The 13,934-nt window shown below is 56.7% G+C and overlaps 1 protein-coding gene across 1 annotated transcript; it reads right to left on the bottom strand.

Annotated features, from left to right (window-relative positions):
* Positions 1-1,657: 1,657 nt before the first annotated feature.
* LOC118252366 (5-hydroxytryptamine receptor 3A-like) lies at positions 1,658-10,368 on the bottom strand. Its single transcript, XM_050715045.1, has 9 exons — positions 10,283-10,368; positions 6,219-6,366; positions 6,081-6,125; positions 5,083-5,192; positions 4,204-4,373; positions 3,899-4,059; positions 3,354-3,564; positions 2,536-2,769; positions 1,658-1,956 (listed from the first exon to the last, which is right to left on the bottom strand). The coding sequence occupies exons 1-9, from the start codon at positions 10,366-10,368 to the stop codon at positions 1,658-1,660; spliced, it is 1,464 nt and encodes a 487-aa protein (XP_050571002.1).
* Positions 10,369-13,934: the final 3,566 nt, after the last annotated feature.

Genomic DNA, 13,934 nt, shown 5'->3' on the forward strand with positions numbered 1-13,934 from the left:
CTGGTTCAATGGGCCCATTGGATTTGTCTGTTGGAGCGTTTGATGTTACATGAAGGCGGCTCATTCCAGAGGGTGTTAATTGCCCGCTGCACTGATCAGGTCTGTAGCACCATCGATCTCAGTAGGATCAATGGGCTGATTTAGTGTCTCACGAACTCTTTAACTGGACACCTCATCAATAGACAGCCACTTACAGACCATCAGCACATTAGCGCGGGCCAGCGCTGCCAGGAGCCCACGCCACCCGTCCTGCAGCCCTCCTGTCACTCAGCAGGGAGTTTTCCTGCAGGTGAAGGCTTGGGAGGGTGTCAGGCCTTCAGATCATGGTTGGTGGGCTTGGGAGCAGGCATAGGAGAGCCGGACACCGTGATATCTCTGTCTTCCCTGCTGCCTGCAGTCTCTATCCCTGCTGTTCACAGAGGAGCTACCAGAGCAAACAGGATGGGGCCTCCCTTCATCTCCAGCCTTCCTGAGGATGGTGCCTGCACTGGGTGCGCAGGTAAGTACCAGTGTGAAGTGCACATCCCCACCTGCAAGGGGTCTCAGCCAAGTGTGGTCAGGCCAGGAACCACCCTGAAAATGCTGTCAGTATTGCTTTTTCTCTCAGTGGTTGTCACAACTGCCAGACGCTCCCACCTTTGAAGCAAGTGTAGGTACCGTGTTGGGCAGATCGTCTCCTTACATTTTTGGCTCAAATCACAGTCCTGCTGCTCTCAGATACAGGAGGAGCTTTTCTCTCCTGTTAGATGGCAGCTTTATGCTTCTGCCCTGGCAGAGGTGCACAGAGGGCATATATTTATTTATGGCCGCTGTAGAAGCCTGCAGTAGCAGAGGACCAGGATGGGTAACCCTGTTGGTCTCTTCCAGAACTGCATTCCTATGGAGACGGTCCCATTTGCATCGCTGTTTGGGCTCACTGTCCCCGCTCCGCTAGTTCTCCCCCAGTTACTGTACTGCTGGGCAGGAATGTGGAGGGGCTCTGCCAGTCAAGCATGCAAAACACGGCCGAAAGAAACATGCAGAGCCGGGCGAGCAGCTGGCTCTCGTGAAGCAGTAACGGAGAATGGGGAACGGGTGCGTGGCCCCCAGTGCGTTGTGCAGGGCGGATGGAGCCGGTGAAGCTGTGCCCCTCGGCAGGTAGCGTGGGACGAGGGGAGGGGGGCTGGGAAGGAGCCGGGGGGCAGCAGGAAAGCGCCTGGGGAAGGGCTCAGGGAGGAGAGGCCCCCCGGTGCCCGCCTGCCCCCGGGGCTCCAGGTGAGCGCCCGCCGGGCAGGGTGCGCTCGGAGCCCCGGGCCCTTCCCAGCGGAGCGGGGCCGGGGGGCCCGGGGGGAGCCCGGGCGGGAGCCGCCGCCGCCGCCGGGGCGGGCGCCGCTGTCCGCGGTGCTGAAGCCGCGGCGGAGCGGGGCCGGCGGGGAGGGGGCAGCGCCGCGACCCGGCCCCGGCTCGAGGGGCTCGAGGGGCTGCCGGGGGGCGGCGGGGCAGGGACGGTGAGAGCCGTGCTCGCTCGTGCCTCAGCCCTCGGCTGCTGCTGCTTCGGAGCTGCCGGGGGGGACGGTCGCACCAGCGCGGGTCTCCACGGTCAGAAAGCGCGGGTGGGTCCGAGCCGGGGAGCACCGCGGCATCCGAGGTCTCCACCTCGCCTGCCCCGAGAGGCAGCTCAGGCGTACTGCCACACCGACCAGAGAGCGCCCAGCGTGATGGTGTAGGCCAGGACGGCCACCAGGTACGCCCGGAAGAGCAGGACATCCAACACGTAGCCCACCTGCAGCCACTCGCGGGCAACGTCGCGAAACTCATCACGCTTCTCGAGGAACTGGCGAATGGTGGTGATCTCGTGCAGGACGCTGTACATGAGTGGAGAGCCCTCTGCCAGAGTGCCAAAGGCAGGAGTGGGCCTCGTGCCCCCTGCCACCTCACGCTCCCGGGGGTCCTCACAGCCATAGTGGTTCAGCTTGGCTGCAGGATCAAGAGAGGTAAGCGAGAAAAATCTGTTTAGATGCAGAGCTGGGATTTGTGTGTGTGATCTGGACATCCGTATTGCCATGCATGAGCCACAGTGAGTCACAACCTTGCTCTCCACTCCCCAGGCTGCTGGCAATGCTGCTCACGGAGCACTGGCTTGCAAAGAAGCATGGAAAGTAAAAGGGTTGTGCTTGGCTTGGAAGGAGAGAAGGCTCCTGCTTGGCTGCTATTTACTGTGCCAGGACAGGGGACCATGCTCTAGAACAGGCCCAGTTTGGAAAATTCAGTTTTCTGCCAGTCTTGCTCCAGGGCTGAAGATGCCAGCAGTGCTGGGCACACCTGAGCTGGGCATCGTCACTTCTCTGGGCATGACACAGACTGGGGGTGGCTCCTGAGAGGTGAATGTGGGGTGTCTGCTGCTGCTGCTCAGAGCTCCAATAGAGGTGAGAGCTAATTGGAAAGGTGAACATTTTGGTAGTTCTGATAATATGCCATTAGACTAGATTTGGGCTTAGAGCTGTGTGAGGCCCGGTCCCCTTCTCCTCCCGCAGGAGCTCTCTCTCCAGCCCTTACCTGTGCTGTCGTTGTTCTCCACATGCCTGGAGATGTCTGAGCTCTGTGCCCTGCTTTGGCTGAATTTCTTCCTGTCCCTGATGCAGAGCAGGAGAGCAGCACGTTCCAGCAGCAAGTGCTTCACCCAGTTGGGAACGTGGGGCTGCAGGTCTTGATTGTGTATCAGGCGCACAATGAGGATGGTCTCCGTGAGGCTGATGACAAGCAGTGCCATGCACACCACAAAATAGATGCCTGTGGAGATGCCAGCAAGGTGAGTGGCCTGCAATGGCCGGCACAGTTTTTAGATTGATGCACAGAGCAGGTAGGTCCTGAGGGAATTCCCCCTGCCCACCTCTCTCGCAGCCCTGCGGTCTCTGCACAGAGCTGCAGTTCCTGCTGCTCCCGGCCCGTGACTGCTGTTGCAGTTGCTTTGTTGACCACCCCATCTAGTCAGCAGGATGCCTTTTCTGCTCCCTGTGCTGCTCCAATGGGGCCCTCACATGCCCCTGGGCCAGACCTAGAGCTCCAGTGCAGCTCTCAGCCATGTGTGACTGTCATCTCGACACCCCAAGTCCTGAGCTCCTCTTACAGCCCCCAGTTTTGTACCTCCCCCTTCTTGCTCCTCTAGTTCTGGTAATGTTTCTGTGCTGGAGCTGAACCACCTCCCCCCTGATTCCTTAGCATCCTGGTCCCAGAGGGATGGGCTTTAGCCCATGGTTGTTGGGCACTGTCCTGGCTCAGTGGCAGTGAGGGAGGTGAGTGCTAGGCTCCCACCACGTAAGCCGTGTGAAGAGCTCTTGCCCTGTTGCCAGCTGGGACTGGTATCACTGCTGTACCTATCAGTGGGGTGCCAACAGCCGTAGCCGGAAGCGTGTCAGATACAATGATTAGGAAAACTGAGTAGCCCAGTAGCAGTGTGATCTTGAAAGAGACCCTCTCGCCACTGTTGGGAGGTAGGTAGAAGCCCACAATGTCCATCACCATCAGGAAGATACTGGGGAGCAGCAGGCTGACAGTATAGAAGAGGGGACGCCTCCTGATAACTACCTGCCAGGACAGAAGGAAAGACAGGAAAGATTTGGTGAAGGCAAGAGTCCTGCTTGAAAGGAGAGCTTGAGCTGGTGTGGGTCTCCTCTAAAGCAGGTGAGGATGGTGGGCTGCACTGACAGGACCCTCGGAAGGGCCCTCAGCACCAGGAGAGGTGCCAGTGGCAGGGGATGCAACAGCACAGAAGCAGGGGAGCGGCTCGGTTATGAAGCAAGGGGACTGGGGGGGCAAAGCCCTGCCCTGCTTTGGCCTCATCCTTGAGAAGATCAGAGGCCAAAGCAGGGCACAGGGTGGCGTGGGGCTCCCGGTCCCGCGGGGAGGCAAGGGCCCTTACGTAGAACTTCATCTCGGCGTAGCTGTCGCTGCTCTTGACGCTGAACTCCTGGAAGTGGCTGAGCACGTAGAGCAGCTCCCACTCGCCCTGGTTCATGAAGATGCTCCTGTCGAATTTCACCAGCTCCGGGGTCCGCCAGAGCGAGAGGTTGATGTCGCGGACTGGAAGAGGTGGGGACGGAGCTGCCGGGTGCCCGTGCCCGTGCCCGGCCGCGGCGCATTCCCGAGCCGCTGGGGCCACCTAGAGGGGGACGCGTCCCCTGCACGGAGCCGGCCCGCCCCGAGCCCCCCGGGGCCGGCACTCACTGTTGTGCAGCCAGCTGGTGAAGGTGAGCGAGCAGTTCTGGACGTCGAAGGGGAAATTGTAGATATCCAGGCTGCAGGCAGTCACCACCTGGATGGGCTTGAGGTTCTGCACTTCTCCGTGGTGGCGGACGTAGACGTAGGGGACATCAGGGGACTTCCCAACGTCCACGCTGGAGGGCACAGGGACAGAGAGCAAGGGTAGGGAGCGCTTCGGGGAGCACCGTGAGCGGAGTGGGCTCCTCCTGGCCAGCTGCGTTTGGGATGGGGACTGCCCAGCGTGAGAACTGGGACCTTACCTTGCTGCTCTGCCAACCTGCTTTTTTGGGAATAAGGGGAGGCTGGGGGGGGGGGGGGGGGGGGCCAGGACACAAGCATGCCACCCCCCCATGTCAGCGCAGCTGCCCTGTGTCATTGCTGTATTCCCCGTGCTGCTGCCCTCTCCCAGTGCAGCCCAAGGACCATTTGTGGCTTTGCTTCGCAGAGGTCTCTGCAGCACGAGCTGGTGGGAACAACTTAAATCCCAGCAGAAGTGGGGGCGGGGAAGGACAATGGCTGGCTTTGCAGGAAGGGCTGGCAGCTCTGCAGCTGCCCTTGCATTGTGCCTTCTTAACAAAGCCTTTCTCCAAATATCTGGATTCCACCCCCCCGCACAGTGTGGGTAATTACAAATGTTTGTGGTTAGCCAGCATTGGAAATGTCCCAACTGCCAAGCCGTTTCCCCATCTGCAGCTCACCGGATATGGGGGCACTGCCAGTTCCGTGTGGGGAATACAGAGCGAGGCACAGCACGCGTGCTCATGGTGCGAGAGGGTGGCTAAACCACCCTGCTCTCTTTTGGGGTCCCCTGCGATGGGGTTCGGAGAGCTGCACTGCACTCACAACTCATTGATGAGGATGTCAGGCACCCAGATGCTCTCCGCAGGGAGCGATATCTGTGTGATGTTGTCAAAGCACGCCGGGTCCCACTGGAGGAACTCATCTGTCCAGTGCTGCAGGGACAAAGCAGAAGGGAACTTGGAGGTGAGATCAGTCCTAGTCCCACCAAAATCCAAACCTGATGTTAGCAGCATGCCATGGAAATGTACTAAATCCCGTGTCTGAGAGGCAGGAAAGCCCATTTCCTCAGCTATCACAGCCACCCAGCAGTGAGAAGCAAGAAGCATAAAGGCTGTGTCTTTAGGCTCTTGATTCCTGACCTGCAGAGGTCTTGTTATCACAGGAGATAACCTCTCTGCGCTAAGCTGGGGTGCGATCACTCAGGCACACGCACATGGAGATGCCTTTACCTTCCAAGGGTGCTGGCTGTCACAGTGAGACAGCACTGTCCCCAACAGCATCTCCCATGAGCACAGAAATGCCTGTCCTGACCCTTCCTGAAACTATCTGGTTCTGCCTGTGTCCAGGTATTTTGTGGTTTGCAGGCTTCATTTGAGGGTGAATTCATTGACTGATGACTGAGCACTCACAGGGAACTGAAACCAGAGGTGAGCGAGCAGCTGAGCAGACAAGGAAGCTGCATTAGGGAAAAGAAGGGAAGGAAGGGGCAAACTGTGTGAATGCAACGGAGATTTTCTTTTGTGCTGAGTTCAGTGCTCCACGCCTTTCTTGCATTCCTGCATCCAAGGGAGCTGGCTCCAGTTTTCAAAGGAGCCACCACACCAGGACTTTTCTCCAGGGCTAGAAACTGGGATGCTAAGGTAGGCAAACATCAGGGCTGGGTGCCAACAGCCTGCCTTCCCACATGAGCTCCTCCAGGACAATCGGGTCCTGCTGGGAGGCACATAGCCCAGTCACCACGGGTGCTCCAGCCTCGGGAGTGGCAGACAGGGCCCCAAGGGAGGGGGAGTTGGCAAAGGTCTTCTCGGCTCACGGCTCACCTGTCTGTACCAGATGTAGGTGGTCAGCACCTGGTTTTTCTCATCCTGTAGGAATAAGAGGACACACGGTTGTCACAGGGTGACCCCCCCCCCCCCCCAGCTGGCCCGGCGGCGGAGCAGTGGGATCAGTGGACTCACCACGCTGAGGATGGCGTACACCATGACATCGATGGCCACGGTGGTGGTGGTGCGCCAGTCCCGCACAGGCCGGGTGCCCTTCCTGTAGTGAGCCAGCAGCGAGTCGGACAGGCGGAGCAGGGCCGGCGCGTCGGGGTCTGGCACCCAGCTTGCCCTCGGGGTACCTGCCAGGGCAGGGAAAGGTGCTGTCGCAGAATTGTCCTGGCTCCCTGACCTGCCGCCCCAAATCCCCAGGGATGGGCAAAGGAAGCTCCAGGGAAGCAGTGCCTGTGGCCAGCCCTGGGGAGGACCTGGGGCCACGCTGCCTCCCCTTACTGCAGGCAAGGACGCGAGGGCAGGCTGGGTGCAGGACGCGGGGCCCTGCCATCCCCTCCGCACTGTGCCAGGGGCTGCTCACATCCAGGCAGTGCCCTAAAATCTCCATGGGGTGTGCCTCAAAATGCAAGATGCTTTTGAATGATGTACCTGGATTACTATTTGGGATTGTATTTTCCAGCCAAGGTTAAGAGCATCTTGCTGGGAAACAAGAATGCCAGCATTCTTGAAACCTCATCTACTGTTTTATTCAGGTCTTCTGCGAACTACATGGATCACTCTGTGACTTTCCCCTGGACACTTCTTGGGTTTTGGGTAGCCGGGTACCACCTGAAGGCTGCCATCTGCCTCTTCTCCAGGAGCGATGTCAGGACAAATAGACAGCCACTGTGGGAAGCTGCAAGGGAGTCAGTGCCCTGAGATAAGTTTTCCAACTCTTACTATTTTGAGAAGCATTGCTTCTTTACTATGAAGGTGAAGGCTGAGGTTAAAGATGAATCAAAATGCTAAATTCATGTACTAGGTAATGAAAAAGACTAAAATCTGTCTACATGAGAAAAAGTTACCCATGTTAATCCTGGGGGCTGTGCCACCAGGCTTTGGATCCAGGCCCCCAAGTGCTTTGTATGGAGCAAATGCTTCCAAGCGCTGCTGGCCAACGTTGCCGTAGCCAGAGCCTCTCTTGGAAAGCGACGGCAGGACAGCTGGGTTTTTTGGCTATTGGTCAAATATCTGTTCCTTATCCCATCTTTGCTGCTCCAATGCATGCACGCAATGCTGGGAAGGTCTGTACCACTCCTCCATCATTTGTGGCTCTCAATGGCGCTGTGTGAAGGCTGAGGAGCCCGGGTATCTGACAGCGCATCCTTCTCCGCATTCAGATTTCATCCTCTCGCAGCGCACGTGGCAGCTGGATGCTCCCTGCTACCCACCCATCTGCTCGTCGCCCACAAAAGGAGGAGGTGCAGGCCGAGACTTTCCTTTCAGCCCAGTTAGCAGGGCATATGTGATTAGCAATGAGCGAGGGCCCCACCGCCAGCTGGGATAGCCGTGCCTCTGCGCTTTTGTGGCTGAGCACCGCGTGCCATCCCGGGAAGGGACCTGGCACCCCTGCCCCATAGCTCTCCTCCTGCCCTGCTGGCCCTGCTCCGCTCAGAGGCCAAAGCCTGCAGCGTGAGGCCAGGGCAGCACTGTGGGGTTTGTGGTGACTTGCATGAGGGAGACGCTCCCTTTCCTGGTGGGATATGTGATATAAATAACACCGAAATCAGTCCTTTAGCAGCAGCTACAGGAGGAGCCTGCCGATGGGCAGCAGGCTGTGTTTATTGCTGTGTGGTCTGTATGAGCTGAAGCTGGAGAAGGACGAGCAGGACTGGTGTGTGCACGTGTGCATGCAGTGCTGGCCCAGCACCACTCTGCAGGGCGTGGGCATTACGGCTGCAGCTCCACGCAGTCACTTTGGTATCTTCAGCTAGGACAGAACTTGCTTTAGCATGAGGAGCAACACTTTTAAATAAGTGGTCTTATTGTTATCTCGACATTTGTTTCCTGCAGAAACAACCCCTCTGCTGATGCTGGGAGCACTAATTGCATTGCAAATTGCTGTCAGCACCCCAGTCCTCACTGCAAGGCTGCTGCTGAGGCTGCAGGCGGGCCAGGTGGCAGAACCGCACTTGCAGCTTTGATCTGGAGCACCCGAGCCTGCTCTGCACATCACAAAAGGCACTAATTGGAATAGATCTGCAGGAACTTGGGGAAAAGCTGCCTGGAAGGAAACTTTAATCTTTCTTTGCGACTGAAAAAAAAACATTAGCCTTGACCCCTCCAACTTTGCATGGGATCTATAATGCCTCAGAGCTGGTGGGGCTCACAACCCTCATCCAGCCACGTGCTAGCCAAGGGAGGAGATAGGGAAGGGGGGGCGAGACACAGCAATTAGGGCGATGGGAGGAAAACAGGCACTGCTGTAATTGCACCAGTGGCTAGGGCCAAGTGGCCTCAAGCACTGCAGCTGGTTGCAACTGGCTCACAACACTTGCCTTCAGACCCGTGCTGCCGAGCTCAGTGTCTGGGAAAACTCACTTTGGAGGGAGAGGACACGGCTGGGATCACACCAGGCGTACTGGTCTTCCCAGCAGCTGCCCCACGTCTCGCACACGTGCTGGCTTCAAGGGTCTGCCTGGCCCAAATCTGTGCTTCTCTGTGGCTTTGCCTGCCACACCGCAGGTAAGTGGGACATGTTCACCGTTTTCTGTCCTTTTTCCTAAGCTAAAGATAATTCTTGTCTTTGGTGAGTGGTGTGAAATGAAATAGCTCAAAAATTGACAAACTAAAATGTCAGAAAGCCTCCAGCCAAGTATCTGTTGGCCTGCAATATTCTGTGGCCAAGCGTTGAAACATTGCAAGGCAATCAGCATCAACTGTGAACTATTATTCAAAAAATACCCAATTGTAGGATTAATTTTTTTAAATACAAACGTATTGTCCTAGCTTTTTCCCCTCTCAGCTGAAATAAGACAAAATCAACACATGCTCCTGAAATCACTTGCATGGCCCGTGTCTTCACCCTGTATGGGCTTGCTTTGACTTTTCAGCGTAAAGAACATCGGCCAAAAATGCCACCCCCTGTGGCCAGGTCAGGGCCTGGTGCAGCTGTGGGGGTGAGAACTGCCTCGCAGCACCCGCTCTGGCACGGCCCCGCGTGCAGTGCTAAAGCAAGGTGACCATGCCGAGTCCAGGGCGCAGGGGATTGTTCCTGGGGAGGAATAAAGGACTTCAGCTGTCCAGCCTCACCTGTCACCGGAGTTCGTAAGGAAGGCCCTGGCCACCTCTGCTGTGGGTTTTCACTTTCTGTGAGCTGCCGTTGAGGAAGGGAGGGGAACGCGAGCGCTGGCACTGTGCGGCCGCGTGCAGCCCTCCGGCTTGGCGGCTCCCCGGCTGCAAGGGCTCCTTCCTCCCCTTCCTCCCCTGCCAGTCCTCGGGCAAGTCTCTGGACTCAGAAAGGGACAAGTCCCTGGTGGAAAAGATGAGCTCGCTGCCCAAAGTCTTTCCCGAGTTATAAACCTGCTGAGAACTTTCACGTGTGTTGGTGCAAAACAGCACAGTGATTTTATTTTTTTTTTTACTGTTTCTCGAAAAAGGTTAAACAAGAGAAAGTAAGATCTGCTTATTAGTATTTTGGCAGTTATTTTTCCACTGTGTGGAGCTAAGATTACAGAGCACAGCCACAGCATCACTTCAGCGTGCTGTCATCCCCAAAATCCCATTCCACATTACAAGTAATGAAACATTATCAAAGAAATACATTTATCATGTGAGGGGCTTGGGCAACAGGTCCCAAACTGGGAGCTGCAGACAAATGGACAGGAGATCGTTCTGTTTCTGTTTTCTCTCTTACTTGTTCCTCAGGACTCACTCTGAACACTTCCAAAGTTCTTTGAAGCTTCACACCAACGAGCCCAACATTTGGATCTGGGTTAAAATACGCTGTTACCTCCCTCTCCTCGCAGCCTGTGCCACCAGCACTTGCTCAAGTGTGCAGTGCCTCGAAGATCTTACCAAGAGGTTAACCATGGCTGGTCTTTTCCCAGGTATGCAAATTTTCAATGATACTAATCTCTCTTTTTAAAAATTAATTAATTAATTAACTAGTGTTTGCATGCTATAGAGAGCTGCTAGTTTTTTATTAAGGTACACCAACATGCCTTTAGCTACCAGAAAATAGCTCCTTCTCCCCTACCCTGCCAGACTTCCCCGTGATGTCCTTACCTGTGTCCTGCAGCATCGACGCAAGAGGCAGCAGGGACAGAAGCGCTGTGAGAGCCGCCAGCACCATAGCTCTGGTGCCTCAGGTCTCCCGGCTCCCTTCCCCAGCCTGAGCTCTCCGCTCTCCTCTGCAGATAAGTGAACCTAATCAGGGAAGCAGGCAGCACTTTTTGCTTGCTTTCCCCCAGCCGTCAGGTTTTTGAAAATGCGTAATTAATCTTGCAATCAGCCTGCTCCGCTGCATCAAGTTTCAGGCAGGGAGGAGGAAGGAGGAGGCCACCCACCCCATGGGCTGTCACACTGGTGCTGGGCGAATGCGCAGCGCCCGAGCCCCTGGCTCCCCCAGCCCCCTGCCCAGGCACAGCTCTGCGGGGAGGGCTCCCATTTCTGGGAGGGGCAGTGTCTGGATGCTGACATTGCAGCGTGGTTGGGACAATGCTGCCCATACCCTGCTGGTGTGCTGGGTGACAGCAGAGCGAGGTTTTTCCAAGGAAAACCTCATGACCACACTGCCACAGGTGCCTGCAGGCACTGTGCAGGTAGCAACTGATTCTTGTTGGGCCAATAAGTTAGCATCCACCTCGACGGCTTTGTGTGCAGGTTTGACCAGTCCCCAGCTAACAAACCCCTTAGAACAGCATTTGCAGCCAGAGCCGCTCTGGTGCAGGGTGGGCTCCAGCAGCAAGGAAGTGAGAGCTCTGGAGCTGCACTGAGCAGCATGGGGAGAAGCTGTAAATGCAGGAGAGGAGCAAAGAACAAACGCTCAGTGCTGGGCAAGGCTGGGGACAGGCTTTCCTCAAAGCCTTGCAGTGCTTGCAGACAGCACAGCAGCCCAGCTTCCCCAGAAGCTTCCCTGTACTGGGAGTCATGGTGAAGTAGACAGGCAGGGATCAGAGCCCTTGGCTGTGGCATGGAGCAAATTGCATCAGATGGCAGCGTGGAGTCACTTAAACGAGATAAGAATTAGTGCACGGCCCTGATGAACTCCCCCTTGGCTGCCAATAGTGGTGTCAGGGAAAGAGAGAGTGCAAAGCTGGGGCTAATTTGATTTCTCAGCTCTGTTAGTGGATGGTAAGTCACCTCCCGGGGAGCGCAGACAGCTCGGAGCTGTTTGCTGTTATTGAATCTGGATAATAAAAATCACGGGCAGTGCCGCAGCGGCGCTGGGGACCGTGCCCTGCGCCGCGGTGCTGGGGAGCGCGCAGAGCCCCGCTGCCACCACGCTTCCTCCAGCCACCAGCACCTGCGGCCAGCAGGCACGGAGCACGGCGGCGCTGGACAGGATCTGGCCGAGGGGCTGAGCAGTGGAGCAGGATCCGGGGCGAAGTGGGACAGTAGGGTCCAGGGCAAGGACTGCTGAACCACAGCCTCCACAGCAGCATCATTAACTCTGAATCTTCTCCCTTGGGTTTTATGTCTTCATCTTAAAGAGATTTTAATGTAGTTCCTATCAGCCCTCCTGTTATCGGGTATCTAATTAGTGTGATCTATTATGGCCTTGTATTACGCGCGTGCACACACAGTCTGCGCGTCGGGGGCTCTTACGGGACTTTTTGTGGGATGTCTGATATAAATTGGCAGTATCCAGATCAGATTTACTTTCTGAAATGGTATAATGGGATTTTATTAGCTCTGTAATCTGCTGCACAGTAATTGCTTTTCTGAGAATCGAAGCACTTGGCATCCAGAGTTTCTGAGGGCTCAGCCCAGCTCCCTGTGCCTGTAGCTGCTGCCTCAGAGCCAGCAGTGTCTGAGCGGCCCCGCAGCGCCCTGCGGCCCCCACCAGGGTGGTGCCGGGGGGCACGGCCACGCACGTGGTGCTGCGGGGCCACGGGGAGCATTGCTGGGCCAGGCAGAGCAGTGTTCGTGCTTCCAGTCTTTTTCAGTATTTGATGAATTTTTCCTACCCCACCGCTGGGTTGGGCTGCTGACTATTAGGTTTTAACCATGTAATGCCAAACTTGTACTGGACAGGTGCGAAGTCTCCCTGAGGGTCCTGCTTGCAGCCTGCCCTATTCGGCTCAGCTGGTAGTGCTGTGCAATACAGTCCCCTGCTCTGCCTGCTGACAGCATAACCTGCATTTTTATTTGTTTTTACTTGTTTTTAAGCATGCATCAGCTCCGTTGGCTCCAAGCAGTTTCAGAAATGCAACCAGGTTGTCTGTCAGGAGACACCAGCCATGGGAAAGGAGACTTTCCCCAGCAGCAGACGCTTCTCGGAAGCATCCTGCAGCAGCCGGGCTCATCTGCAGTGAGCACGGCATCAACCTGGGCTGGGCAGCACTGCCAGGGGAGCCACACAGCCCCTAGGGACAAGGGATGTCTGAGGCAGCCACTGCCAGTGGGGCCTCGGTCCCCACTCCTGTGTGTCACGGCAGCTTCTGAAATGAATTTTCCGGCTTTCTGAATTGAATGAGGGCTTTTTCCTCAGACAGCCACACCAGCAGGTACATTTGTCAGGCCAGCAGGAAGCTCTTTAAGCTGGTGGTGACCAGCAGGGGAACCTGTGGGGCAGGGGCATATGCACGAGGCTCCAGTGCTCTGCACAGCGCAGTGGAATGAGCAATGTTCTGCATCCTCCCCATCACACTGATCTGCCCCTACCAGCAACATAACTGGAGCCCACACCTGCGTTATTCCTGCAGCAGCACCAGCTTCAGCAGAGCCTGTGCCGTGGGGTTTGGCTGGTGAGATGCTGCAGGGGGTGGCCGGGGCTCCGAGACCTCCGGAGCCAGGAGCCGGGTGCGTGCTGTAGCCAGAACGGGGACGACCGCAGTGTCTGAGCCCAGGGCAGCAGAGCAGGAGCAGGCAGGTAGTTACAAACAAGGCGATGGCAGAGCAGTACTTTGTAAACCGCAGAGCACAGGGCCATTTCTTGCTTATATGGAGACAGCTTCCCATAAAGGCTAATAGGTTTTTGAAGGATACCAAGCACGGAGGGATCTGTTGTCTCTGCGAGGCCGTTAGTTTAGTTCGGGGAGCAAGCTGGCATCCACAGAGCCCAGAGGGTTGTGGCTCCCTGACCCATGGCCCCCAGACATGGTCAAGAGGTGCTGGAGAGTGTCGGAGCCTTCAAACCAGCCCCGTGTCACCGGGTGCCCCGGTGGCAGCCGGAGGGTGCCCATCACGGAGCCCCACACGCCCCGAGTTGCAGGTCCACTGTCACTGCTGAGGGACATGAGGCGACCGGCGCTGGCACGGTGTCTCTGCCGTGCAAAGCATGACTGCAACGGCATCACCTCCTGGCCATGGCTGGAGGCTGGTTTTCCTTGCAAGGCTTGAGCTGGGAGCCGCTAGGCATTTCACTAATTTAATCACTGTCATGGGTCATTGCAGATCCTGATGGCTTTGCTCCGCACGGTGAACCAGGCTATCATAAACGCCTTGCTGCTGCATTGTCTTGCTAATTATGAACCCATAAATGTCTCCTTAGGTAAATAACTCAACCCAAATAGAGGTGGATGCAGAAGTTACGTGCAGATGGGTGGCCGTGGCTGCGCGCTCTGGCAGGTCAGCGTGCAGCACGGCAGGGAGATGGCTGAAGCATTGCGCCCCGAGGGTGACTGGCCCGGACCCAGTGCGTCGGGGCAGAGGTGCTCGCTGGCAGCAACGCCCCCGTCCCACAGCCCCCCCCCA

The sequence above is a fragment of the Cygnus atratus genome, chromosome 22, assembly GCF_013377495.2.
Source record: "Cygnus atratus isolate AKBS03 ecotype Queensland, Australia chromosome 22, CAtr_DNAZoo_HiC_assembly, whole genome shotgun sequence".
Classification (NCBI taxonomy): Eukaryota; Metazoa; Chordata; class Aves; order Anseriformes; family Anatidae; genus Cygnus; species Cygnus atratus.